This window comes from Vicugna pacos, chromosome 20 (assembly GCF_048564905.1).
Source record: "Vicugna pacos chromosome 20, VicPac4, whole genome shotgun sequence".
Classification (NCBI taxonomy): domain Eukaryota; kingdom Metazoa; phylum Chordata; class Mammalia; order Artiodactyla; family Camelidae; genus Vicugna; species Vicugna pacos.
The window spans coordinates 14,819,346-14,847,331 of record NC_133006.1 but is presented as its reverse complement, the minus strand read 5'-3'; the positions used below and the strand labels follow the sequence as shown (position 1 = coordinate 14,847,331).

The 27,986-nt window shown below is 54.0% G+C and overlaps 2 protein-coding genes across 18 annotated transcripts; one reads left to right on the top strand and one right to left on the bottom strand.

Annotated features, from left to right (window-relative positions):
* TJAP1 (tight junction associated protein 1) lies at positions 1-23,460 on the top strand. 17 transcript variants are annotated; one of them, XM_072944943.1, is made up of 12 exons: positions 1-92; positions 609-701; positions 9,363-9,492; positions 16,018-16,115; positions 16,756-16,881; positions 18,543-18,571; positions 19,304-19,465; positions 19,675-19,741; positions 19,977-20,006; positions 20,672-20,779; positions 20,856-20,939; positions 21,683-23,460. In XM_072944943.1, the coding sequence occupies exons 5-12, from the start codon at positions 16,783-16,785 to the stop codon at positions 22,772-22,774; spliced, it is 1,671 nt and encodes a 556-aa protein (XP_072801044.1). In that variant the 5' UTR covers positions 1-92; positions 609-701; positions 9,363-9,492; positions 16,018-16,115; positions 16,756-16,782; the 3' UTR covers positions 22,775-23,460. The 17 variants fall into 17 exon arrangements, with proteins under 17 accessions (XP_072801044.1, XP_072801033.1, XP_072801027.1 ...); XM_072944932.1 differs by lacking the exon at positions 19,977-20,006 and having other exon boundaries at positions 16,759-16,881; XM_072944926.1 differs by lacking the exon at positions 19,977-20,006.
* Positions 23,461-23,891: 431 nt separating this feature from the next.
* On the bottom strand, positions 23,892-27,606 carry LRRC73 (leucine rich repeat containing 73). The gene is made up of 6 exons (XM_006202165.2): positions 26,738-27,606; positions 25,994-26,154; positions 25,520-25,642; positions 24,724-24,824; positions 24,367-24,589; positions 23,892-24,218 (listed from the first exon to the last, which is right to left on the bottom strand). Exons 1-6 carry the CDS (start codon positions 27,007-27,009, stop codon positions 24,148-24,150), a joined length of 951 nt encoding a protein of 316 aa, XP_006202227.2. The 5' UTR covers positions 27,010-27,606; the 3' UTR covers positions 23,892-24,147.
* Positions 27,607-27,986: the final 380 nt, after the last annotated feature.

Here is a 27,986-nt window from a genome sequence, read left to right as displayed (position 1 = left end):
CGCCCAGTGCGTGGGGATTCCCGCGGCTGTGGCCACTACCCGGCCTGCCCCGCGGCAAGATGGCGGTCTGAAGGCAGTGGGCAGCGGCAAAAGTTTGTTGTGGGATTGGAATAGCCGGGCAGGGAGTCCAGAGTTGGGGGAGACCGTGGGGACACCAGCATGGAGCTGGGGAGGAGCTGGGACTACCTCTGGGGTTGAGAAGAGGAAATGGAATGGTGAAAGGTTGGAGGCGGAGAGAAAAAAAGGAGATAGGGATGGAAGGGAGGGGGCCTAGATTCCATTGGTAGTCCTGGGGGAGGGAGTTCGAGGCGGGGGAGCCAGAAGTAGGTGTGCAGCCCGGGAGAAGCAGAGTCACGAATTGAAGCGGAACTTATTAACCGAGAGTCAAAAGCCTGGAGCGTGGGGCCGAGGCCCGATGGCAGCAGGCGGGTGGGAGAGGAAAAGGGGGTCTTTTCCGTAGAGGAGGATAGTCGGAAAGAGGGGAAAAGAGACCTGAAGCATGCTAGGCAGTTTCGGTAAGGAGGGAACTAAAACCAGTCAAATGACCCTCTTCCAGACTTAGATCAGCCTTTCCACGGTTCTTATAGCAGCATCTGCCCCAATTTCAGCTGAAGACTCAGGGGCCCCAGGGACTGGAAGAAATCACAGTGCCTACTTGGAAAGAAGAGGTAGCGACTTGCCCCAGCTCAACCCCAGAGCGGGTAAGGTGGCCTCCGGTGACAGGCTGGCATGCTCCCTGTGAGCAGGATGCATGGGCTCCGAGTGATGCTGAAAATCATTTAATCTGAAAAAGGCACTCTTCTGTAGAGGCTGCCCTTTGCCTGTGCTCCCTTAGTGTTCTACTTAGATCTCACGCAGATTTTGAGAGTTGGGTGTAGAATTGAGCCTTGTGTGCTTTCACTTGTAAAAGCGAACGTGGGCAAGAGCCTAGAGATCAGGCTGAAAGTATTTTAGCACATCCTGTCACAAGCAACTTCCTTCATGCTCACTATATTTTCTTGTCTCCCCATCATATCTTCAGTTTGGTATCCTGCCTGAAGTGAGATTTGTGGGTGAAAGATGGTGGGGAGTCATAGGAAAACAAATTTCTGATGGTATTTGCTATTTAGGTACTTGCTGTCACCAATTTTGGAAATCACTCTTACAGCATGTCTACCTCTTGATCTTTTCTTTTGGTAAGAAGGGCTCATTAGTGTTCTTTAGGGGTATGGATTTGTTGGGTAGGTGGGGTCAGAGGAGGAAGGAAGGCAGGTTGGAATTACGGAGAAGAAACCTGTATCAGTCTGTGGTAAGAGGTCAAGCTGACTGGCGTAAAGCTCTGCGAATGTTTTTCACATCACTGTGTGATATTGAGAGCTGCTTTACAGCCTGGACCAGTGTGGTGTTGGAAGGAAAGGATTGTAGAGCTTGCCCTTTTCTTTTCTAATAGCTTTCTTCTTTTCCTTTATATTCTCCCCAACAAACTGTTTTTTAAAAAAGAAAATCAGTTTCACTAGCCAAACTAAGCATGGCTTGAGAGATAGTGGACTTGAGGTTGGAGAAAAGAGAAGAGGTCTGCAGCCATAGAGGCAGTGAGTATGATCCTCACTCCTTTGATGCCCTGTGGTTATGCCCAAACTAGAGTTGGGAGCATGTTTCTTACTGAAGCCTCTTTCAGGATCTGCATCTGCTCCATGATTGGACTGGAAAGTCTGGTTTGATCTAGGACTCCTCACTAACCATCTCCTGCTCCCCACTCCCCCCACGCCCCCAAAAGGCAGACCAATACTAGTCACTGTCACTAGATTAGCTTCAGTACCTTCAGGTATCTGAAGAACTGATGTTATTTAGCTGTGACTCCATTTCTAGAAGGTTGAGAACCTTCTCTTTCTGAGAACAATTTGTGGGTGCCCTAGGAAATTGTGATCAGCAAGGACAGTGTGGTGAGTGCACATTAGAGATTAAGAGCACTGACACTAGAGCCAGACTGCCTAGTTCAAATCTGGGCTTTGCCATCTGTAACTCTGTGACCTTTAGAAATTGCACAGCAATCTATGCCTCAGCCTTCTCATCAGTCAAATAGGATGGTAAGAGTACCTATCTCATAGAGTTGTGTGAGGGTTAAATAAGTTAATACATTAATGTGTTTAGAACAGTGCCTGACACTCAATACATTATTATTATTATTATTATGCGAGTCAGATCTCAGCACTGATTTCTGCTTCATGATTGAACTTGGTGTCTCTCTGTGGAGGACCAGTACTGGTTTGGGCTGCTATCCTGATGTTAGAGAGAAGAGGCACAGCTTTTGGATAAGTATATATAGGTTTTTGCATGTGTGAGACCATCCTCATTAAGTACTTAAAGTGATGTAAAATGCCAGTGATTTCCTGTTTGAAGCTGTGAGGCTGTAGAATTATCTAATTTGCAGTTGAATGATAATAGTAATAATGCTTATTGAGCACATTCTATGTGGCACTGTTGTAAGTGCCTTACATGTATTCACTGGTTTAATTTTCACAACAACCCTCTGATGTAATGCTGTTATTATCCCCATTTCACAGATGAGTAAATAGAGGTGCATAGTGGTTAAGGAATTTGCTCAATGTCACCCAGCCAGTAAGTGGCAGAGCTGGAATTTGAACTCAGGCAATCTGGCTTTAGCATTTGAGCTTCTTTTTTTGGATTTGGTATGAACTTTAAAATATGCTTACTGGCAATTTGTATTTCTTGTTTGTTTGTCACAATGGTTCAATGTATGCCCATATTGTAGTAAAAATTTTTTGATTGTTTTAGAAATGTTTTAGGAGCTGAGCTCTTCATCTCAGTTCACTCCTTCTCAAAGATAATAACTAGTGCAAGGACCGGTGAGGCAGCCCCCTGTGACCTGTTAACCAAGTCTGGCCTCTCTCTTCATGATTTAACTTGGTGACTGCCCTCTGGAAAGCAGGTTGGGTTGGGTGAGCGGACAGAGTGACATTTGTATCCATTCTTAGCATGCCTTAAAGATTGTGTGTGTGTGTGTGTGTGTGTAATGTAGATGGAAGTATAAGGCTCACTTCTGACTTTGATTACTGACATGGGCAGTTGAAGTAGACATAGTGTTAAATTCATAGACAGTTTGGATTCATCTTTTAAAAATAACAAGCAGCAAACTACACAGGCGAAAAAATGGCATTTTAAGCAGAGCTCTCCCTCCAACTTGAGAGGAAAATGGAAAATAAGTGTGCTGTGTTGTTGAGGAAGGCCCTTATGCAGCGCCCAAGTCTCTTTCCCTTTAGCCAGGCAGGAAGCCGTGTGCGGCCTTGGGGCAGAGGTGTGTCCAAGGATTGATTGACTGGCTTTCCTTTGCCCTGTACTTAAGACTCACTCTTCCCCTCCTTCTGAGTCATGTCCTGTCTATTTAACACGCCCTCAGGGCCCATCTTTTTCTTCAGTAAATGACTCCTCTTTGCCAGAAGAGTAGGCATACACCTGGTGTTTGACCAGATTTTGGGGAATCAGGGGCTCAGGACTTAGGGCTTTCCTTGAGAATTCTGACCCAGCCCTGTGATGAACTTTTCCGTTTGTTGTGGCACATGTGATTTTGAGAGTTAGACGGCGTCTGTCAGTCTCTCCCCTCCTCCTTCACTATAGGAGCCACGTATCTCAGGATAATGTACTTTATCTTGATTTGTGCTGCAGTCAGCATGCTGAAACGTGTCATCTCTGTAGAGTACACTTTTGTGTTTTGGTAAAAGTCCTCAGACTTTCTGGATTCAGGTCACGTTTTAGCACATGATTGAACTGCAGGGCCAAGGCTGATGGATTTTGAGCCAATTCTCCCCCTTTACTGTTTTCTTTTTGTTGTTATCTAAGTCAGTTTCTTCTCATAACACCCTGTATTCACGTATTATCTTTGAATTGAATCCTTTTACCTCCTCCTCACCACCATATTTTGAGTGCCCAGGACCTGTGGGAAAACTGGGCCTTCTCCATCTGGACTCAGCCCCTTAACAGCTCTCTAAACTTATCTCATTCTCTGCAACTTCTGGGCCTTTGCACGTGTGGGTCCTTCTGTCTGGAGTGCAGACATCTCAGACTCCCTTTACCTTCCTTATTGCTCTTGAGATCTCAATTTAGATGTCACTTCCTTTGGGATCCCACCACCCTTGAGTGTCCTTCTGTGCATACTTCTATTTCAACACTTACTGTATTGTAATTGCCTGTTTACTAGTCTGACTCTCCCAAGACCATCAGTGCCCTGAGAACAGACACTGTGTCTCATTCACTGTTGTCTTCTAGCATTTAGGATAGCGCAGGGCACATAGCAGATGCTTTATAATGTTTTGGTAGGTTTAGAACGAATGAAATGTGGACAGTCTCCCCCTACTCTAATCTACCTAACGTGCTGCTGTAAAAATTATTTTCCTATAAAATATGATGTCTTTTCCCATAAAAATGCCATGGCTTCTCCCTTGTTTCGGATAAAGTCCACACTCTTTAGCTCGTCATGCAATAAGTTTCTTTACACTCTGTCCCAAACTCAACCCTCTGGCCTGAGTTTCTGCCACTCTACTTCATCTGTCCTGTGTTTCCTTGCTCCTGAACCTGTTCTGGCTGTCTGTTTACTTTCTTCTTGCTTGTGCACTTCACTCTCTCCTTAACACTCATCTGTCTCTTAAACTCTGCTCATTCCTTGAGACCCAGTTCCTCTGTCGCCTCTGGTGAGAAGACTTTCCTGCTTTCCTTTCTTCCTCTTGGCCCCCACAGCACTGCAAACCTCTGTTCGGGCACACACCATGTTGTGTGGTGAGTTCTCTATTTCTCACTGTCTCTTTCGCTGAGCTGACCCCCTGTAGAGGGGGTCCCTTCCTAATTATGGGGTCGGGGTGAGGGAATAGGGGAGACAAGGAGGGTGGGGGTGGGGGGAGTTGGAAGAGGGGTGAGCAATGTGATGGAGTCTGATCTGGGAGCTGGGTTTCAGTCCCAACTCTGCCACTTACAAGCTGTGTGACTGTGGACTGGTTACTTAAGCAGTAGAATCCTTGGTCTTGTCCCCCAGAAAATGAAGGTGACATTCTTTTTTGCAGGAGTATTGAACATTAGAGATAATGAGTTCACGGCATGGGGCATGGTACCTGGCATATGAAGGATACTCAGTAAATATGTGTTGACTGAATGAATCTCATTTTTGAAAACTCAGTAAATAAGAAGAGGCTTTGTTTTATTCGAGCTAGACTAAGCCTTTTGATTTTTGCCAGGTAGCCAGGAACATTTTTGAAGTGGGAATAAAATTGAGAGAATCTCCTTTCTTGTGATGAAGCAATAAAAAGGGTGAGATCTTATTTTGTACATTGTCAATGTGCAAAATAAGATTGTTGGTGCGTCTCCATCTGTTATGTTGTAATGACTCCTTTGATGGATCATGACATGGTATGAGATTGGTGGTGACCTTGCTGGATACAGGTGCGGTCGGGTAGGTGTTGGATTTGTGATGTAGCTAAGGCTGTGGATGACTGGATGGGGTGTCTGAAGATCCATGTTCCCCCATGTTTTATGGACTGAAAAATGTTGGGGGACGCTGATGGAACACATCTAGGCATTGAGGAAGCCAGACTTCTTGTCCCAGTTTTCTTAGGGCTTTGATGATCTTCTTTTGCCACAGAACAGTATTAACTCTGGTGTCCCCCAGAAATGGGGATTGTAGCTGAGAGCCGCTGTCCATTCTTTGTCTTTTTGTTGTCAGTATAGTTGATGGGGGGTAGTTCTTAGGGCACCAGTTCCCAAGAAACACCAAAGGAATTTGTTTCCAGAAATCTAGACCTCTTAATTGAATATTGCCACGTGGTGCCCCAGTGTGAGTTTACAATCAGAGGAAAATTTGTCTGGGTTCTCAGGAGGGCAGCCTTCTTTTCTAGTCCTTAAACCCCTTCCCCAGCCAGGCATCTCTCCTCTTTGCTCTCAGCACATACCACACTGCAGTGCAGGTGGCTGTTAACCTGTCTCTTCCCACCTAGGGGCAGGGTCTTTTTAGAAGCTTCCTAGAGGCAAGGTCATTTACTGAAGGCTGAGCAGTCTTGGTTCCTGGGTGGCCCAGCCTAGTCCTTAGACTAAAGCAGGTGAGATCTATTTGGCAAAACCTTTTGAACTCTCCGGAAGGAAGGTCCGGCATAAACAAAAAGTGATAGTGTTAACAATTGTATTACTAATTGTTTTCCAGAGCTGAGTTACTGTGGTTAAATGATCTTCCAGGTGCTTGGCTTCAGCAGTCTCCCTTTTCAGCCTTCTTGTGTTCTCATCACACATCCTAAGCCAGCAGGAGGGAGTTAAAAGAGGAGGTGAAATATACACAGGTGTATTTTCTTGCTTAATTAGCATCTTCTAAAAAGTCTTTGGCTGCTGGAATCCTCTTTGCTATTCATTAAGCTCCTTTTAGTGCCCACTGTAACCTGCTTGCTTTTCTGTTGTATCACTAGTCCTATCTCGGTGTGCCCCACGCTCACAGCCAGGACTTACTACAACCTTGTTAGTGCCTGGACTGATGATCAAAAGGATGAAAACAGTAGGTAGAAGTGGACTGAAGGAGTTTTCCCCTGGCTCTACCCGTCGTCCCTTGGTGTGGGGTGTGGGTGTGTGAGCGCACTGTAGTATGGCACATCTTCACTGATAGCATCTTGGCAGGAGCGATCAGCTGCATTGTATGTAAAGCAGATTTGAGAGGAGATTGGGTGAGCCATCTGGACTGGATTGTGCTGTGTGCTTTTCAGCTTCAGAGGGACTGAGTCCCGTGGACTGATCACAAATGGAAGAGTGAGACCTCTTCTTTGTTAGGCCTATCTCATAAGTGCCAGTGGTCTGATAGGTGACACTGGGATCTATAAAGGTCATGGCCTCCCTGTTTATGAAGAGCTTCTGTGCTCTCCTGTAAACTGTGGCAGGGAACTCCCTCAGGAGAGGGACTGCCTTGTGGGAAGACAGCCTAGACCCGAAAGCCCTGTGCTTCCTCTCAGCCAGCCAGTGGGTTACAACTCTGTGCTTCTCGCCCTGGATACTGAACAGTGGCCTCTTTGCACCTTCCCATGAAGCCAAGTTGAGAATTCAATCTCAGAAGTCTTTGAGGATCTTTACAGCAAAGCAGAATTGTTGTGGCTTTTCTGTGGCTCCCTGGAGAAGACAGCTTTCCAGGCTTTGCACTGGAATTAGAAATGTAGGGTTCTGTCCCAGTGTGTCCATGATCTTGGGCAAGTCACTTGTCCTCTCCGTCACTAACTGCTCTATGGGCCTTACTAGGCTACAAGGATCAAAGGAAATATAATAGAAGGGAAATCACTTCTGGAATGGTACGGCACTTTGCAGATGGAGGGTTTTGTCCTTTTTTGTAGGAATTGCATGTTTTCATCATAAACAGTATATGTCCTCATATAAAATGCCAACCATACAGAAAAACATACAAAATAAAAAGTAAGAAGGCCTTCCCTTTCTTCTCCCACTGCTCCTGTCTAAGTTCTTTCCCCAAAATAAGGAACCCTTGTTAACTGTTTATCATGAATCCTTCTAATCATTTTTGTGTCCTTCCAGACATCCCTCATCGTGTACTGCCTGTAAAATAAACAGAGCTCAATAATAATACATCCTGTTCTTCAACTTGCTCTGCCTCCTAACAAGTAACCTGGTGCGGAAATAGTCCCTATTAGAGCCTTTGAGGAGCCTGGTTGCAGCCTCCCTCCCCGTTTGGTGTGTTCCTCAGGGGCTGGCTCCTTGGGGAGGATGGGGCAGCTTTCCTAGAGGTTCTCGCCACAGCAGACACCTGCTTGTCTCTGAGGGATTGTTTTTTATTCTGAGATGAAACTGTCTAGCAGGAGTGCCCTTGATAGGGAATCAGGATGGATGTAAGTTTGACTCAGGCATCAGCACTTCCATCTCACATGTGTTTCTCCCCTTGTTTCATCTTTGGCTGAGTAGAGAGTAGACTTACCTGATTTCTCAATCCCTATTTCAGTGCAGACAGTCCCCTCTGGTTTCTGAAACCTTGGATTAGCCAGGTCACTTGCTTCTCTACCTTTTGAGAGCAAACCAGACCCCACTGGTGTTTATTTATTTACTTATTGCTTTGTGTGTGGTGAGGATTCAGAAGGTAGCCAGTCCATGGCCATGCTTTCTTACCAGTCTAGGGAAGATGTCAGAGCCTGCAGAAAGAGTTGTTATCTTCCCTGCTAGATAGTCATCTTATCCTCCATGGTCAGGCCTTGGCTTTTTGGCCTCTGGAGCTATCAGAGCAAAGTGGGGAGCCCCGTGAGGAGGCAGCTGGGAAGCTGGTAGGAGCCTTCTGTCTGTGTTTATCGCTGGCCTGGGCGTGGGAGAAGGTCAGGCCTATCGGTGGGGCCAGGGTGTTCTCCCCTTTCTACCCCGTGTCATATCATCTACAGGCCTTTCAGACAAAAGGGAGAACCTCCTGCTTTTTCCCTGCCAACATGTTGCCCTTCTCTATGAAGCACAAGCTGTATTTGCTGATCTCTGCCGTAGTTTTTCTGTCCTGCCCCAGGAGTTGTATCCCATAGGGTCTCTGGGCCTCCACTGCTGTGATGCATTTGCCATGAGATCGCTAAGCCAGGGTGTGTCACTTCCCCGAGGTGGTTCTGGAGGCTTCGGGAAAGAGTGGTTTCTGCTGTTCCCCGGGCTGGCTGTGTAGGAACGCTAGTCCTCCTGGGCATTGCTCATTCTGAGGAAGTGGGATAGTCCCTCTCGGAGTCTGGGGAGCCTGGCCCTAGTATAGCCCTTAGCTTCGCTCCGTGGTTTCCTCTGGGGCCAGCTCCCTGGGAAGTGCCGTCCCTAGCCCTTTCAGAAACTGAAAGGTGGCAATGTCACCCGTTCCCCTGACTGGCCCAGCTCCAGGCCTGGGCGCACACTGCCCCATTGTACTGTGCTTTCCATGCAGCTCTTGTTGCAGCCTCCGGTCCCTGGGCCAGTTCTCTCCTAGCCCCTTTCCTGGGAGCCCGTGGGAGGTGGTGGGGTGAACTCTGTCAGCACAGGCATGGGCTGGGTGGCAGCTGCAGCTGTGGTTGACTCTGTTCTTACAACCCAGCTTCCAGGGCTCTGGGACTGCCTGGCAGCAGAGTTCCTGGAACAAGTGAGACAGGGGAGCCACCCTCCAGTAGCAGTGCCCCCCACAGTAGCGGTCCTCTCTTTCTGTTGACCAACCGGAGGCCTTGTTACCTGGGGTCACAGGCTGGGCTAACTGGTTGGCAGGGGGAGTACTATACTTCCACCTGGCACACTTTCCAGATGGGAGAAAGCCCCTGAGGGTCTCGTGGTAAGTTGGGAGGAGCTTCCCTGTCAGGAGAGTGCAGTGTGTACCCTCGGGCACCCTACAGCTTGGCATTCCTTCTGCTCTCTCTTTGCAGCTCCGGAGTTGGGCTGCTCACAAACCAAGCTGTCTGTTTGTATGGAGTGCCTGGAGGGCGTCTGCCATGAGTCTGTCGCTAACCATGCTAACCAGGAGAGCTGGCTGGTTGGGGAGAAGACACTAACCCTGTGAGTCTGACCTGGGCCAGCTAACCTGCCCTGAGGTACCACCAGCCTGTCTCTGTCCTCCCTTCCATCCCCAGCCTGGCTGCCTCCTCTTCTTAGCTTACATCATGCCATCTCCTCTGCTCCATGGAGTTTGAGAACATCCCTCAGTTACCAGCTATTGATTTCATGACTCAGAGATGGATGGAATCAGAGTGGGAAGGGAATTTTCTGCTAGAACTGATAATTTCCTCCCTTTATTAAGAGGGGGAGATTGAATGGTGTCCCCGTTATTCTCATCCTAAGATAGTAATTTAGGGTGAATTGCAGGTTCTCCTTGGGGGTGAGGAGGTTGAGGAAAACCTTGGCCTGGCTGTGGGGAATTCTCAGGGCAGAAGAGTGAAGCTACTTAAACTGAAAGCTGGAACCCAGAACCAGGTACTTATCATTGGCGACTGTTGCTCTGGGGATGGAGTTTGTCCCTCACCGCTTCCACCTGGAGCTTCAGGTGGACTTTAGCCGAGAAGAACTGGGAAGGGCGCCTCAACGAGAGGGGGCAGGACCTGGCTTTGGACTCCACAGTGGGCCTAGGGGAGGCCTTTGCCTCAGACTGGGAGACTGGTGAACAGCTTGCCATGGAGAAGCTTCAGCCCAACTCCGTCCTTCCCCCAGGCTTGGAAAGGAGAAGAGGGGTCTGGAGATAACAGGAAGGCCAATTACTCTGGGCTCCCTGGTGTTCTGCATAGGTAACTCTGTAGACAGACACTGCAGACAGATACTCCTGCGTCGGGAGGCAGTGCAGCATTGGGTAGGCTGGATGGAGCAACTTGAAACCTGAAGATCCTCCAAGTGGATTGTTTGCCTTGGGCCAGGATGCCTGTGACCGTGGGGTGGGAGTGTGTAAATAAGAGACAGTGTAGATGCTATGTGGATGTGTAGGGACCTTGAATAAGGAATTAACAAGCTGGAGGGGTCTGTGGCTTGGCTCTGACCAGGAGAGCAGAAGGGGCCTGGAGTGGAGGCTGGTTCAGGGCCACCCCTCACTTGACCCTTCCATAGGAGACGGCATGGGAGCTAAGGTCCAGTGCTAGTTATGAGCTTGGGGATGTTTTGGCCCTCCCTTTGGGTAGGGGTTGGTTTGCTTAGATCATCATCATCGATAGTCTTCAGCCCCTTTATTCCTGTCAAGTGTTTGCTTGAACGAGAGACCACGTGGATAGACGTGAGGTATTTGCTCAGGTGGGGAGCCAGGTGAGCTCTCACAGGTCACCATCACTAATTCTGAGGCCCCAGGATGACTCTGGGGCAGAATAATTCCCACCCATTTTGGCTTTGAAAAACCTGTCAGTCTGTTCCGCTTAGAGCAGGCAGAGGGCCAGATCAGGGCCGCAGGCAGCATGTCCCAGGAGGGTGAGGTTGTTCTTGCCCAGTGGGGTGGCAGGCCTGGCTGGGGGAGGGGCAGTGAGGCTGGTCTGGGCACAGACTGGCATCTTCCAGCCTCGTCCTCGGCCCAGAGCAGAGCCCTCCTGGGCCCCACCCCGCTCTCTGCTGGCTGCCTGCCTGCCACGCGCCCAGGATCGCTGAGGGCTTTGCTCAGGTATCTCGGGAACAGCTGCTCCGGAAACTGGGGGCCTGTGTGGGGAAGGCTGAACCTAGCCTGCTCTGGTAGGACTGGCTGGCTGGTGGCTGTTCACTGACAGTTGAGGTAGAGAGGAGCTGTACTGATGTGGGGGGGCTGCCTTGTGGACAGTCCCAAGGGCCCCTGGTGGGTCACCTGGTTACAGAGCTAGCCCTTGCAGAGTGGTGGTTTGTGTTTCTTGGGCCTCAGCTGGAGACAGAGCCTGGATTTTAGAGTCTTGAGAAGCAGCCAGACTTGTGCGGCAGGAGTGTGTCCTGCCCCCAGGGGCACAGCATCCTCCAGGCCTGCGGAGTTCAGAGACTACTGCAGGGCTTACAGCTGAGGGGGCTTCCCGCAGGGGAGGTGCCAGGCCCTGTGATCAGACATTCATGGTCAGCAGTTGCTTAGGGGCTTTGGGAAGGGCCCCTATTTGTTTTTATTATTTACTTGTATCTTGCTGGGTTAAGGCAGTGTACAACACAGTGGGAGTATTCTGAAAAGGGGCCACTTTTCCTTCCATTTTAAAAGTAGTAGTGATGCTAACTTCATTTGACTTTCTTTGAGCAAATTATGAAGAAGAGCTTTAATGATTTTTGTGGTGATACATGTGCCTTCCCTGATTCAGAAGATTGGGTTCATTGGCCCCTCAAGTTTCCTTGCTTGCTTCATTCAGTAACAACTGGGAGCAGGTATTATCAGTAGGTTCAGAAATCCGAACCCAGATAAACTGTTGGGACCATAATTTTTTTTTTTAATGGAGGTACTGGGCATTGAACCCAGGACCTTGTGCATGCTAAGCATGTGCTCTGCCACTGGCCTATACCCTCCCTCTCCCCATAATTTCTTAAAGATAGTGTGGGTGATGTGGGGTGCAGAGGAGGCAGGTGGTCTCTCTGGGCAGGCAGTTGAATGGGCAGGTGGAAGAGGTATAGTGCATAACTTGGGAGCTGGAGGAGACGTCTGGTAGGGGAAGGCAGAGTTTGAAAAGCCAAAGAGTCACACACATTTTGGATTTAGTTCTCTCTCCCTCTGCTGGGCTGTTAAGGGGGTAGCCTCTGCGTCCTGAGCAGGGAGAAAGCTGGATGCTGGGACCTCCCCTCCTCTCCTGCACTTTTGACTTTGCCCTGGGTCTTGGGAGACCCATGGAAAGGATGGCAGAGGGAAGTAAGAAGGCATCCTGATGCCTCCTGTGGGTGTTTGTAGGGAGTAAGAGAAAGGGTAATCGTGTGGAGAGAGTCAGGATTTGGAAGAGATTTCTCCTTACCCTACTCCGCCTCCAGCAGCGTGATCCCTGACCACGGGGGAAGCTCCTGATCACATACGCATACTCTCCGTTTCCACAGAGGGGAGCGGGTTTGAGCCACATATCCTGGTTTGGGAGAGATGCTTAGCAGATTTTTTTTTGTCCTTTGGTTAAAGGATATTGCCAACTTGTGGTGCGCATTTCTCCTTGTATCTGTCCCTGATACACGCTCTGCTCAGCTGTTCACTGGGTTCACGGCGCAGGTTCACTGTGTGTGCCGAGTCCCATCTAATGAAAGTAGACTTTGTTCTCTAGAGGCAGCTAATCGTGCCCCATGGGCTGTAATCAGGGAGAAGGTATTTAATACAGGGCAGGCGGCAACAGGCGGCCTGCACCTACTGGCAGATTGCAACATGGCAATTACGAATCTATCACCCCTCTCTCCGCCCCAGCAGATAATGGGGGGTGCTATTGAGTCTCTCCTCTGAACTGATTTTGAGTGAGTACTATATGGAAGAGGAAGGAGGCGGCGGGGTTAGGTGGGGTGGGGGCCATGAGGAGAGCTGCTTTCCCTTCTCGCCTCACCTCCATGAGACAGGGAGGGTTTCCTGCTGCTCTGGGTATCTCCGTCAGCAGTGCCTGCAGGTCCAGCCCGAGGAGCCCCAGATAAGACTGGGTTAGTCAGGGGTTTTAACTTAGGCCCCAAGCTTTCTCCCAGAGCATAGCTGTTCTTGTAGTACAAACCCAGCATGTGATCTGGTAGCCCCACATCCTGAGTCAGCTGCCTCCAGTTCCTTGAAACTCAGGTAGTTTGTGGTGAGGGATGGGAGTGGGATTCTTCCCTGTCAATTTCTAGACCTTCTAGAAGACTCTTTTCTTGGAGATGCCCTGGAGCCAGCTCAGCATCCAGAGGCCTCAAAGGCTTCCTGCTTGCTCTTTATGGCCCATGGCCCATTGAGTTGTCTCTGGGGGCCTCCTCCTCTCACTGTGGGGTTGGGAGTCTCCTTGGGCTGAAACACTCCAAGGTAACCTGGGAATCTTTGAGTGAAGGAGAGGTGGCCCGTGGAGGCTGCACCTTGTAGCTGGGTCTTCCTGGAGGGACTGCTCTACCGCCGTCCCTCTCACCTTTTCTCTTCTCCGGCTTGTGGACCTGCTTTCCAGCTGCTTCTCACTGTGTTCTCTAGTGCGCCTGGCATTGCTCTCACCGCTGGGTCTGACCTTCCCTGCAGCGCTTCCAGTCGAGGACAGCAGCCTGCCAGGCACATCGTGTCCCTGTTCAGTACCAGAATTGTGGTCCCCTCTGGGCTGGATCTGAGGCACTTACCGTCTCAGGACTTGGAGCCAGGGCCCCAGCGCACACTGGTATTTATGGGCATGGCGCATGGAGGGAGTGGCATGGACTCTTCCTCATGGACTTGTGTTGGGGCCTCTGTAGGCTCCCTGGTGGACTCTCTCCCGGGTGGGCATTGTCTTCTGCTTCCCTAGTTGGGAGTCACTTCCCTCCCTGTGACTCGGACACTGTTTTCACTGAGGATGCTACATATGAAAGAGCAGTCTCTGGCCTGGAGGGAGAAACTCCCATCACCACTGACATTCATCCCAGAGTCTGAGTCTGCAGTTACTGCCCATCTCACTGCCAGCCACATCCACACTGTCTGTCTGTCCCCTCAGTGAACCAGATTATCTGGTCATGAAAGCCCTGGGAATGTGTGCTGTGGGGCCGTGAGGTCGAGATGAAGCAGGCTGAGCTCATGTGACGGGCTAGTTGTCACACATCTAGAGCTAGGGCAGCAGGGTCCAGGGGAGGCTGCTCTCCTTACAGGTAGACTTACTAGACACCTGGGCAGGTCAGTGTCCTCCCTGCCTGCCCACTGCCCATATGAGTTCCCAGTGCCTAGAGGACAGTGTGGCATTGGCAGGAATAGGGAAGAAAAGCGGTTGAGAATAGATGGTATATAAAGGCCCCTCAGCTGACTGGGGAGCAGGTGGGGAAGGGAGTGGGGACCTGGTTTCTCCATAGAGAAGGGGAGAAGGCAGAGGCCAGCTCTGGAACGTCCTCTGGGTTTCGTAGAAGCTCTTGGCTATCTGTATCTCTCATTCCTGCGTCTCTGGCTCTACCCCCTTTTCTAACTCGTAGACACCCCTACACTTGGACCCCCTGAGTGTCAGGACCTAGGTGCCCAGGCTGGCTTGGGACTTCCTGGACACTCTCCCCCAGGCCAGAGGAGCTCCTACCCTGGGGCCCTCTGGAGGGGTGGCCCCAGGGAACCTGCGGGGTGACTTGTTTGCTTCCCCACACCTCAGGAATGTGCTGTCCCTTCAGGCCCGCCCAGATTCCTGCACAGGGAGTCAGCCCGACACAGCAAGCTGCCTGTGCCCTGTGGGGACACGCTCTGCCTCACCATCAAAGGGGTAGAGGTTGGCGGCTCGTGCCTGCTGCCACGCCCCAGAACCCCAAGCCAGAGGCCAGGCTGCCCAGACAGAGGAGGGGGGCCACTCCTGCTTCCCTCCCTCCCCACCCCCTCACCATTCTTCCTGCCTGAGGCCCCGTTGGAATGCGACAGGAGTCATGGCCAGGGCATGTCCCAACAGTAGGAACACATGCTTTAGCCTGCGAGGCTTCCCTCAGTTCCCAGCTCTGGTTAGGTGGATGGCAGTGGCAAGATTGTTTATGCCCAGAAGGCCACCTGAGGTTACTGCCTGCACTGGTCCCTGTGGTGGCTGCTGCCCTCGTGCTGCAACCCAGTTTATTACAGGTGGGGGCAGAGGCCGGAACCCCACAAACCTGGAGGGGACCTCACAGGTCACTCAGTCCCGCCACCTCTGTGCAGGTGAGAAACAAGCTTATCCAGCAAGGAGAGGACTGACCCAGGACCACACAGTGTGTCAGAAGCAGTGCTGAGCTGGAACCCTGGTGTCTCAGCTCCCCAGGCGGGGCTTTCTACACAGGGTTTCTCAGCCTGGGCACTATCAACATTTTGTGCCGATAATTCTTTCTCCTGGGGCTGTCCTGTGCCTTATAGGATGTTTAGCAGCATCCCTGGCCTCCACCCTTTAGATGCCAGTAGCACCTACCCCTGTTGTGACAACCAAAAATGTCTTGAGACATTTGCCACATATCTGGTCGGGGGAGGGGATGAGAGGGGACCAAATCACCCTGATTGAGAACCCTCATTGTTCTAAAATGCTGCCTTTTCAGATTTTTTTCTCCTGGACCTACCCCTTATTGCAGAGCAGAACACCCAGTCTGTTCACCACCATTGTCCACAGAACCAGCTTTTGGGGTCCTTCTGGAAACATTGCTAGGAGCTTTTCTGGCATCTTCTTGGGCCTCCACTTGGCTTTTTCCTGGTGTTCTCTTCTGCAAACCCATGTTTCCTGAATCTCTTAGCTGTTTCTAGACTTTGAGAGGTGGGGGAGATGAACAGGACAGGACCAGACCTATTCTAGAGTCAGGCACGTGGTAAGCTGAGACCATGAACGTGGACGCAGACACATATGTGTCTCCTCTGGCCCTGTGACAGAGCTTTCATAGGGGGGCCAGTGCTTCCAGTCCTGTCCAGCCACCACTGCTTTCCCCTCAGACCCCCTGTTCCACGGCTCTTCTGCCTGGCTCTCCCGGGGTGGGAGCACTGGCAGACAGGCAGCTGACACCTGGCTTCCACTTTCTTCCCTTCTTGGGTTTCAGGAGCTATCGGCTGGAGGAAGTGGAGGGGCTGTGGGATGCGGAGAGCCACTGGCTGACTCTGGGACAGTGGAACAGACAGAGCTGCGGACAGGCTGACGGTATGTTGAGGCCTGCACCCCACTGGGCTCCCTCCTGGGGAGGCTGGCAGGTGAGGGGGCAGCAGGCAGCCACTCCTGATGGGGGCTGGTGAAAAGAGTCGTGGAGGCCCCTGCCCCCTCTGCAGGGAGCCTGGGTTGGGTGCACATCCTCAAACCCTTACTTTCTGGTGACCTTTTTTTTAAGCTAACATTTATCGAACATTTCCCAAGTGCCAGCTGCAGTTGTTACTGCTTTACATACTTGCTATAACAACTCTGTGAAATTGGTGCCATTCTCAGCCCAGTTCAGTCAAGGAAACTGGTGCATGGCGAGCAGCTTTTCCCTCTGAGGCCACCTTCCGAGCCCACTGGGGCCAGGGGTGGGCCGCTCCTCAAGCCCAGTCCACGCTCCCTGTACCCAGTCCCTAAGGCCCTGCCTTTACCCCCAGTCTGTTCCCGCTGGGCCTGGGCACCTCTCCATCATGCCTCTGACTGGTGGGCACCAACACACCAGAGTCCAGCCCTTCTAATGACCCCAGCAGCGGCCCAGGCCTGTGTGCTTGCCTGGTGTCTCCTACATTCCTCTTTTACTATCCTTTTTCCCTCAGTCCAGAGGCCTCTTGCCACATCTCTGAGCCTCCTCATTCCTTGTTCCCCTCAGCAGGTTGAGAAGCCCTCACCTCCCAGAATGACCAGTGCGGCTCCTGCTAAGAAACCCTACCGCAAGGCACCACCTGAGCACCGGGAGCTGCGGTTGGAGGTTCCTGGCTCCCGACTGGAGCAGGAGGTGGGCAAGAGTACCACACACCGCCCCCTGCCTTGCCCTGGCTGGCAGGTGCAGCCCCTACGACTGGGATCTGGCTGACTTGTCCTGCCTGAGGGGATGTCTGGTTCCCTAAGTCAGGGTGAGGGTGTGCTATTGCTGATACACTCTCGGGGTCTCAGCTGCAGCAGTGCTGGTAGGGGCCACATAGACTCGTAGAGGACAGCTGTGGCACTGTCATGTGTCAGGGAATTCGAGAGTCTCTGTAGCTTAGCAGAAATGATCTCATGCAGTATTGTTCTTTGTGCAAGATGCAGTCCACCAGATTGAGGGCTCCTAACCTGCAGGAGGCTGGGACTCTGGTCTTCCACTGGTGTGGGAGGGCCGAACAGTCTGTGGCCCTTCTGGGGGCATTAGGAGGTGGCTCTCCAGCTCCTTCCCGCCAGACTAGCTGTTCTTTGCTGTCCCCAGAAGTCCAGCCCTTCCACTTTGCTTTGTCTGCCCAACATTGATTAAATATGTGTTCCCTGCTGGAACTGCGTTAGGTTTTTAGGAAGCCTCCTTCAGGCACCTGCAAAACACTCTCCAAATCTGTTCTCCTCCCTCCTTAAGCTTACTGCAGGAGGAAACGGGGACTACAGTTCATTCACCTTGCTCCTGTGTTTCCACCTTGTTGCACTGCGTGGAACATGTTTAAAGAACTTGAGAGACAGCTGGCATGTGCCAAGCGTCAGGCATACCGTGGCCCGCTCTGATCAGATTCAGGGCAGAAATGCCTTCCGTGACTTGCCTATTTTCATTTCAGAAAAGAGTGAATAAAAAGGCCAGATTGAGCTTGTTGCCACTCATTGGGCAGTCACCTGGTTTTGTAGATGAGGCCACCAGGGCTCGGCAAGGTAACCATAGCCAGCATGTGGTAGAACAGGATCAAATCCAGGTGTCAGTGGCTCCCCAGTCTGTGGGCTTGGCTGCCCACTTCACTGCCCTGCCTGTGATTGGCATCCTGAAGCAGTTCCATGTGAAGTGAGCCCCTTGACATTTCCCTCCTGCCGTAGCACTTATCTGCTCTCCTTGCGGTTAGCTGAGCTCTGGCTCTTGGGTCATGACCAACATGGAGTCTTGAGGAAGATTAGGCAGGAGGGTAAAAGCAGGACATTTCACTTCTCTCACTCAGGGTGAGCCCAGAGGCTCTTCTTCCCCTATTCATGTTCTTCCCAAGCCTCTCTGAGGGCCTGCGTCTGCCCAGGGGGCCCTGGAGGGCTTTGTCAGAGCTCAGAATCCTACTCTAGCTCACATGACTTCTCTGGAAGGTCTCAGTCATGCTTGCAGGGCCCATGAGGAGCCCAGTGAACAGCTGGGAGCCTCTCATTTAGCCCTGGAAGAGGCAGCATGGGTACTGGACCCATTTGCAGTTGACTCTGGGATTAAGAGGGGTTGGGGCTGGTGAGGGTGAGGGTTTGAAGGGGTTCTTTAATCTTCCGGTTGGCATGGGAGAGAGTAGTCTGGGCTTGTCTGGGTGTTAACTGGATTGCCAGCATCTCTACAGGGCCCTGCAGTCCACTTCTGCTGTGAGAGTCTCTGGGCTCCAGACATGGCCCTTTCCAGGACTGTTTGGAGGGGGTAGGGGCAAGAAGGAGGCCAGTGGTCCAGAGCTGAGCCTCAAGCTTCTGTTCTTTTGTGCCCAGGAGCCCCTGACTGACGCAGAGAGGATGAAGTGAGTATCTGCTGCTCAAGAGCCTGCCCTGCCTCAACTCTGTCCCTCTTAGCTCCAGGCAAGGCTGGGCTTTTCCTTGGATTAGGTAGAGATAAAGGTTAACGTGGGGTGTTTTAGGGACTCTGGGAGGAGGCTTGATATTGTGCATATTCCTTCCAGAAAAAGAGATTTGTTCCTTGGGCTACAGGAGAACCTGGAATCAAGGAGGTGGGTGGCTCTGAGGGGCCTGCTCTTGCCAGAGCCCTTCCCCAGCTCCTGGCCCTCCTGTGCCAGCTGCCTTCCTGTAGCCCTTCCTGTGAGGCCTCTGGAGGGAAGGACAAGCACTGGGCTGGATTTCCCAGAAATGAATAATGGAGTAGCCTGATTGTGCAGTGGGGAAACTGGAGCTGGAGGCTTGGTGACCGGCTGGCTTGGGTTGTAACCAGAGACAGACTAGGAACTGTACCCCATGCACTTCTGTCTTCTCCTTCTTCTCCAGTGAGGGGGTGGGGGTGTGGACTGTCCTCTCCCATCCTGTCTGCCTCCCCAGCCCTTCAAGCCAAGCTGTTCTCATGGCTGGCAAGCCTATGGGATATGCTGCCCCCGACTCAGGCCGAGTCTCAAGGAGTCCCCTGCCTGCAGCTGCCTGTCCTCATGTCACTCCTACTCCTTCCTTCCTGAATCTAACCTGAGACTCCATGGCTGGCCCTTCCACCTCTGATGCCCTCTGTCTTTGACCCCTCAACTCACTAGGCTTTTGCAGCAGGAGAATGAGGAACTTCGCCGACGCCTGGCCTCGGCCACCAGGCGCACTGAGGCCCTGGAGCGTGAGTTGGAAATTGGACAGGACTGTCTGGAGCTGGAGCTGGGCCAGAGCCGCGAGGAGCTGGACAAGTTTAAGGACAAGTTCCGCAGGTGTGGGGACAAGGGGCTGGGACACACATGCACACGCCTCCCTGTTCACAGGAGGTGAGCTGAGAGAGGCCTGAGCTCATCTGATTCTGATGAGACAACTGAAGTTCTGAGAGGAGAATGACTTGCCCAAGATCGTATATCAGGGAGGGGCTGAGCAGGGTCTGAAGAATAGGACCTTGTCCAAGGGTCTTCCTTGTATTCCTCTACAGGCTGCAGAACAGCTACACGGCTTCCCAGAGGACCAACCAGGAGCTGGAGGACAAGCTGCACACGCTGGTAATCTGTCCAGGAGGGCAGTTGGGCTGGCACTGCACTCAGAGCATAGCCGGGGGCTGGGACTTGCCTGGGGACTGCCATTCTGCCCTGGGGCTTGGGAAGGCGGGTGGGCCGTGGTGGGGCGGGGCCCGCAGTGTGCTGTGCAAGTCAGGACTGTCTTAATGCTCACACTGTTTCTCTTCTCTCCTCGTCTTCCCCTCATGCTGCCACCGTCGCTGCCGCACTCTCCTCTCAGGCCTCTCTTAGCCACAGCTGGATTTTTGCAGTTGCGTCTGAGTTTGTGTGTTTTCTCCCTTGCCCTGGCCTCCTCCTCAGCTGAGATCTGGAATTGCTGGGGGCTGGCCACTGCCCTCTGCCCACTCCTTTCCTTTTCCTCGTGTGAGGCCCGTTCAGCAGTCAGTGCCTCCCTCTTGGGGGATGGTTGGGGAGGCTGCTCTTGGATTGCGCAGAGGTACTGATTCAGACGTCACCACTGAATGCTCACAGCTTCTCAGCTGCAGCGGTAGCAGGCCCAAGCCATCTGGGGGAAGGGGAATGTGGATCTAGTTCAGGAGCTGATGGTCCGAAGGCTGCTTTTGAGCCTGCAGCTCCCTCCCACCTTCTGGGTTTGCACAGTTATTGCTTCTAAGGTACCAGCTGCCTCGCCTGGTGTGTGGAGCCCCTTGAGCTCCCTCAAGGGCTGGGCAGCTCTTAGACTACTCTGTCCTGGGCCCAGCGGCCATCGATCATGCTCAGAAAGGCCCCCACCCCACAGCCAGCCTGGACTATGGAGGTGTCTGGTCTCCTTCTGTCTGTCCATCGTCTGTCTACTCTGTCCGCCTTGGCTGCCCTAGCACCTGTGGCTTCCTGTGTCTCTGGGCTGGGAGGAGGGGGAAGTGAGGAAGGGCTGGCTGAGTGCGGGCTGGGTTCACCATGAGTCCTGTGCCCCAGATCAAGAAGGCTGAGATGGATAGGAAGACGCTGGACTGGGAGATCGTGGAGCTGACCAACAAGCTGCTGGACGCCAAGAACACCATCAACAAGCTGGAGGAGCTCAATGTACGTACACCTCGGGTCCTCCCCGCCTGTGCTCCCCCGGGCAGGGCTGGGCTCTGAACCCTGTCTGTGTCTGCAGGAGCGGTACCGGCTGGATTGCAACCTCGCTGTGCAGCTCCTCAAGTGCAACAAGTCCCACTTCCGTAACCACAAGTTCGCTGATGTGAGTAGGGTGCCCTCCTTGCCAATGCCAGTCCACATATTTTAGGGCCCCTCTAACTCCAGTTCCTACACTTCTCTCCATTCTCCTGCCTTCAGCTCCCTCTTTGTCATCCCCTTGCCTCCCTGTTTCCTCTCAAGCTGGTCAACTCTGCCACTGGTTAGTGTCCTATGTCCTATCAAAGGCCCATCACTAGGGATGGGGTGGGGTGGGGGCTGGCCTTACTGGTATTTCTGGAACAGACACAGAGAGAGGGTCTCAATTTCTGGATCCTGTGCAGGAGGGAGTGGCCAGAGCTATGAGCCATAAGAATACTGAGAGGGCCTCTTGCCCCCAGGAAGAAACTCTAGATCCCAGAGCTCAGGCCCAAGCTCAGGCCTGCAGAAGGAATGGAGGTATTTCCAAGGCTTCTGATCAGTACTGATTATCAAGCTCGTGCCTGGTTTGGGCCGAAGGTACTGCTGGGATGGGGGAGTTAGGCGTTTGAAAGCACATGGGCCTTAGCACGAGTACTGGGTTCAAATTATGGCTGTGTTAATCAAAAGCTTCAAGTTATTTTACCCCTGTTGAGTCTCAGTTTATCTGCGAAATGAGGATATACCTTGGCATGCTGTAAGAACAGATAGATAGCAAGTGTCCCGCACACTGTGGTCCTTATACATGGTAGCCGTTACTTTTTGCCAGGGAGAGAGCTGTCAGGCTGGGATCATTCATGTCTCTCTTTCCTTCTCTCTCCTTTACCCCAGCTGCCCTGTGAGCTACAGGACATGGTTCGGAAGCATCTGCGCAGTGGTCAGGAGGCTGCCAGCCTGGGCACTGCCCCCAGCCCGGCCCCGGGGGCTGTGGTTCCCACCTCGGTCATTGCTCGAGTGTTGGAGAAGCCAGAGTCTCTTCTGCTCAATTCAGCCCAGTCAGGCAGTGCCGGTTGCCCCCTGGCTGAGGACGTCTTTGTGCATGTGGATATGAGTGGGGGTGACCTGGCCGGTCCTCCAGCCCCTGGCAGCCCAACCCCCCAACCCAATGGGGAGTGCCGCTCTCTGGGCACTGCTGGGGGCTCCCCAGAGGAGGAGCCGCCCCTGCCAGCCTTTGAGAAGCTGAGCCCCTACCCAACCCCGTCTCCGCCGCACCCTCTGTATTCTGGCCGCAAGGTGATAGAGTTCTCTGAGGATAAGGTGCGGATACCCCGCAACAGCCCCCTGCCCAACTGCACGTATGCCACCCGCCAGGCCATCTCCCTGAGCCTAGTGGAGGAGGGCGGAGAGCGGGCCCGCCCCAGCCCCATGCCCAGCAGCCCTGCCTCAGCCCAGGCCTCACCCCAGCACCAGCCCAGCCCTGCCCCCCCGACACCCAGCGCCCCGGCCAGCTCTGCCAGCTCTGAGGAGGACCTGCTGGCCAGCTGGCAGCGGGCGTTTGTGGACCGCACTCCGCCCCCGGCTGCTGTGGCCCAGCGCACAGCCTTCGGACGTGATGCGCTCCCTGAGCTGCAGCGCCACTTTGCTCTAGGCCCCGCTGACGGAGATGAGGAGGTTCAGGCACCTTCTTCCCTACCTGGTGAAAGCGGGCTTTTACTGCCAACAGAAGCTGACCCTGGCTTTCCCAGGGAGGAGGAAGAGGAAGAGCTGAACCTGCCCGTCAGCCCCGAGGAAGAGCGCCAGAGCCTGCTGTCCGGTGACTGTGACACAGAAGAGGGGCCTGGCACTCCCCGCTCTGAGGGCAGGGCCTGGGCACTCCCCAGCTCCAGCCGCCCCCAGCGCAGCCCCAAGAGGATGGGGGTGCACCACCTGCACCGCAAAGACAGCCTGACCCAGGCCCAGGAGCAGGGCAACCTGCTCAACTAGGGCCCCCTGCTTGGCTTTCTGCCACTGCTGCACTGGGGCTGCAGGGTGCCCCGACCTTTGCAGCTCAGGGTCCCCGCCCAGCCTCAGCCCTTGAACTCTGCTCCCTGTGCGAATAGGGTCAGGCCACAGCAGGCCTTTCAGCTGCAGTGACTGTAACTGATACCAGCTTGCCTCATGGTTTTTCCTTTCTGGAATATTTATTCTTCAAAGGTAACTTGCAGCTGGGCTCATGACCTTTCTTCCCGTCAGCCCAAGTTGGTCTGTTCGGGGGAGCTGAGGGGTTTATTACATCAGTGTTTATCCTCCATCCTTTTTTCATATCCACCAGTTTTTTTTCCCCCCCGGGGCGTGAGGCGTGGGTCATTGGGATTACTAACCTCTAATTTCTATTTTCACCTGTTTCCCTCTCCCCCCAAGTCCTCTGCACGAGCTGTTGCCTTCAAGGGACCTAGCACAGCAGGCCCTCAGGGGATGAGGGAGAGGACTGACTCAGGGCTCTCCTCAGCTGTTTCCTTCCTCCCTCTGGAAGGGAGTGGAGGATGGGATTCAGGGGCCTCAAGCTGAGCTCTAGGAAGCCTGGCCCTGCTCCCAACCTTGGCTCTAGACTGTTACTCCCACCTTTGGGAAATTTTCACATCAATAACTATTTTAAAATTAAATTAAACTATTTTACTGGTATGGCCTAATTTGTCTAGTAATGACATTCTTTCTGCCATTCTTCCCAGGCCTAGTCATGTCCTAGTCTTTGCTAGTGGTTCCCCTTGCCCCTACTCTGCCTGGGGCTTCCCTGGGCACAGAGCATCAGGCAGGGGGAGAGGGTGCACCTCAGGTAAACTTGGCAGGGCCCCTGAATCTTTCCTTAAGGTAGGGTCCAATCCAGCCCAGCTCTAAGGGCTCTTGACCTTAGTTATGATCCTTACAGGACCTATGTAAGGTGTCATCCCAGAACCCTGGGTCCTAGCAGTTGGAGACCTGAGCCAGACTTGGAGTCGTTTGGGGCCAGTGGACACTGCCTGGAGCTTGGGCTGTGGGGTGGTACTGCCCTCTAGTGGTGTCTAGTGGTAGTTTGAATTCCTCCCCTACGGTCAGCCCCCAGTGATCAGAGCCACACACCAGGTTGTAGAGTTCATAAAATCTCTTCCGAGCCAGCGGGCTGCAGCCAGAGCTGCTAACAAGTCCAGAGGCATTGCTTTGGGTTCAAGTGCCCCCAAGAATTTTGCTCAGTCACAGCTTCCAGAGCCTCCCACCACATTGCCAGGAGCTGCCAGAGCCCAGGCACCCTCCCTTCCCCAGCCCCAGGGTCTGACCCTATTTAGGGCAAGGTGCTGGGGACATAGACAAATGTAAAGGTGCACAGAAGCCCAAATGGAGAGTCACATCTCGGTCTCAGCCAACAGACTGTCCCCTAGTCCTGATGTCATCAGCACCATCTGAGAGCTGGGATCTGTGGAAGGGCAGAGGGGTGTTCAGACCACCATGTGTTCCTCCACTGGGGACCACAAATAGGTGAGTAGTGACCTAGGTTTCCCACACCCACTCTCTGGTCCCAGGCCTCTTCAGACCTGGTTCTGAACAACCCTTGGGGCTCTTACCACTTGGGCACATCCAGGAGCTGCTGCCCCTCTTCTGGGCAGTAGGCTCCCGCCCTCTCTCTCTTTCCTGCGTGTCGCCAGCCCCTCCTGCCACCTCCTCCTCCTCCTCCCCCTCAGAGAGGAGGTCACAGATCTGCTGCTGCAGCTCCGGGCTAATGCTGTTCTCAGCCAACACCAGACTCCGCAAAGCTGTGGGGTAATTTTCTACCATGTCCAGCAGGGTCTGCGGTGGGGAAGAGTATGGAAAAGGATGAACACAGTTAAGGCAGCTCCTCAGACTCCACCCCTTCGGTAGGTCCACAGACACGCTGGCTAACCTCAAACCCTGGCCCTTCCCCAAACATGAAGACTTCTCACCTGAGCTGACTGGTTGGTGAGCCCTGTGCCCTCCAAGTCTAGGACCTCTAAGGTGCGGCTGGAGGCCACAGCTACAGCCAGCATCCCTGCCACGTGGTCACCTGGGGAGACAGCACACACTCATCTGCAGTCTAGGAAACGCTGGCAATTGGTAGGTAGCCAGGTGGGGAGCATTGTGACTGCCAAGTGAATGGATGAAGCAAGCCAGGCCCAGGAGGCCTTTTCTTTTTTTTTTTCTCTCTTTTTTTTTTTTTTTGGTATCCACTGAAAGTTTTATCCCAACCAGTTGTTTAAAAACCAAGTAACACAGACCTGGTGGGTAGGGGTTGGGGACTGCACCTCCCTCCTACTCACCACGGACAGAGTGGGAAAGAGGAAGGGAACAGGAGAGGTGGCTAAAGTGAGACAGCAGCAGTGGTAATGGGGCCAGCTACGTCACACATCAAGCTCCCTCCTCTCCCAGGCCCTGGCTGGAGCCCCTATGGCTTGGGGTTGGGAGTGGGTGGAACCCTCCAGGCCCTCCCCTATCCCTTTTAAGGGGCTCAACCCATTTCTTCCCATAGGAGACTGAGGCACACAGGGAGGATGAAATGGGAGAGGAGGACGCAGGGCAGGATGCTTTGATCTACCTGTTGGTAATCTGGTCCTCCACACAGGTGGCTCCTCTACTTCTTCCCAGGACCTCCCTTTTTCTTCCCTCCTCCAGTGTGGGGGTTACCATAGCAACTGATGGTCCCAGGTTCTTGGATGGAGATGAAGGGAGGTGAGAATGAAAAGGGGCTTTCTTGAGCCTCACCCAGGGGGTTGTAGTCCAGATTGAGGACGCGGACCTGGGAGCTGTGGGCCACGGCAATGGCGAGGCGGCTCCAGCCCTTAGGGGTGATGCCAGGGTTGGCACTCAGGGTCAGCTCCTTCAGGCCTGGGCAGCATCATAGCAAGAAGCCAGGATGGAGAAGGTCAGGCCTTTCTCAAGCCCCTCCCCCACCCAGAGATCTCTGGGGTGTCCCTAGTGACTGGGAGCCACCCCACCCCACCCCCACCATGGAGCTCCAGGGCCATTAGAGACCCATGCCTTTCCTGCCTGCTGAAGCCTGGATTCCTGAGCCTCCATCCTGCTCAGCCCCCAATCCTTCTCTCTCCTGAGGGGATTTGAAGAACATTCTCACCTATGAGGTCAGAGCCCTCAGTTCCAGGTCAGGCCCACTGCCCTCTGCACTTAGCTTTTCATCAAGGCCACAGCAGCGCATACCCTCAGCAGGGCCCTGCTCACCAGACTTGGCCCCGTCTGGGGGAAGGAGGCCACAGATGAGGTTGATTGCTTCATCACCCAGCATGCAGTCCCCCAGGTCCAGAGCCACGAGGGCAGGGTGGAGGGCCAGGGCTGGATTCAGCAAGGCCAGGCCTGCATCTGTCAGGGGGCTCCCGTGCAGGCTGCAGGGTGGGACCAGAGAGCAGAGGTTACTGCAGTCATCAGCCCTGTCTGTAAGGGGGAAGGGGCGCCCTCCCTTACATGAGCCCTAGAGGTGTGGAGGACATTCAGTCACAGCACTGGGGAGAAGCTTTGGGAAGAAAGAAAATTCTAGATTTTAAAGAATGCAGGTAGAAAGGAAATTTGGTTTCTTTCCTGGGCAGGGACTGGGATCCAGATCAGAACACAGAGAAGGGGTGTGTGGGTGGCGTGCTGAAGATTCTTCACTGGACAGAATGCCGGGTCAGGGACTTAGTCCCAGAGAAGTCAGTGCGGGTGATTAGGTTGGGAGGTACAGGGCCCTGCCAGGAAGGGGTGAGTATCCCATCTCATTTGGGGTGGGGCTGGAGTTCAGAATCTGGAAATGAGGCATGAGCTTGGAGGTTGTAGAGACAGGGGCAGAGGAATGAGGTGTGCTAATAAGGGGTGAGAAGGTACGTTGGTGCAAAGACAGGTACAAGAGGGTGTGGGGAGGAACAGGAGGTGGCAGGGGGAGTGCAAGGAGGGGTGCAGTGCCCGGGACCCCTTGCGAGGGAGCTCACTCACAAGAGGGACTGGATGGAACGGTTGGTCCGCAGCGCCTCCGCCAGCTGCTTGATGCGGCTGGGACTGGACACGACGCCCAGGTTAAGGTTGAGCTGTGCCAGGGACGTGGCCCCGGCCAGAGCTCGGCAGATGCGGCCGAAGTCGCGGTCGCAGAGACGGCAGCCGCGCAGTGAGAGCAGGCGCACGGCGTTGTCGCGCAGGCCGCGGCAGATGTCCCGCACCTCGGCGCCTGACAGGGGCTCCCCCGAAATCTGGATGGAGCTGGGCAACATCGTACCCACGGCGGGGCCTTCGGGGCCGGGGCCCGGGCCGCGGCCGAGGTTGGCGGGGCCGCGGGCGAGGTCGGGGCCGGGGTCGGGGCCCGGGCTGGGGTCGCGGACGCAGCGGGGGAAGAGGGGGAGGCAGAGGCGCAGGCGGCGGCGGCGGCGGCGGGGCCGGCGGCGGTAGCGGCGGCGGAGAGGAGCGCCGGGGCCCGGGCCGGAGCTGGCTGGAATTGCAGAGGCGCCGAGGTCGCTGGCCGGGCGGAGACCGCAAGGCGCTGGGGCTGGGGCGGACCGTGCCGTCCGTGTCGGGGCAGCGGGCCGGGGCGCGCGATCCGGGACTGGGAGGGCGCTGATCCGCGCCGGTCCTCGTTCCTTACGGTTGCGGCGGCGGCTCAGTGGCCTTGGCTTAGGACGCGTGGGACGGGTCTCCTCTCGGAGGCCGCATCCGCTCCCTCCCTTCCTCCAGCCCGGCTCCCCCAACCGCCCCGCGGGTAGAGTCCAAGGCGGATAGGCGGGCGGGCGGCCGGCAGGCGAGCAGCGGGCGACGGGCGGTAGCTTCGGCTCAGGCTGCTGCAACCGAGCGGGCGGCGGGTTCCCATGGCAACGGCCGCGTCACCGCCGTTCGCCCCGCCCCCTGCCGGTCCTGGGCCACGCGGGCCCACGAGGTTTGTGCACACCTGGTGTTCAGGAGCGGTGAGGACGCTCTTGCCCTGGGTGTGGGGCCAGACAACAGGTGGAAAGTAGGTAGCCAGATGGAAGCCTGGGGCAGGCAGAGGGTGGGGAGGGGAGAATAGAGGCAAGTCTCGTGGAGATGGCGTTTGAGACTATTACGGAGTTCTTTTGCCCATTTTCTCCTCATTCCCCGTTCCTAAGGGCCAGCGCCTCGGTCCCTTCTCCCGTATCCCAGACACGTCCCCCTCGCGTCCGGTTTGTAGGTTCCTAGGGCCCTTTAACCGGCGCCCCGCCCCCGCCCTCCCACCCCCGTG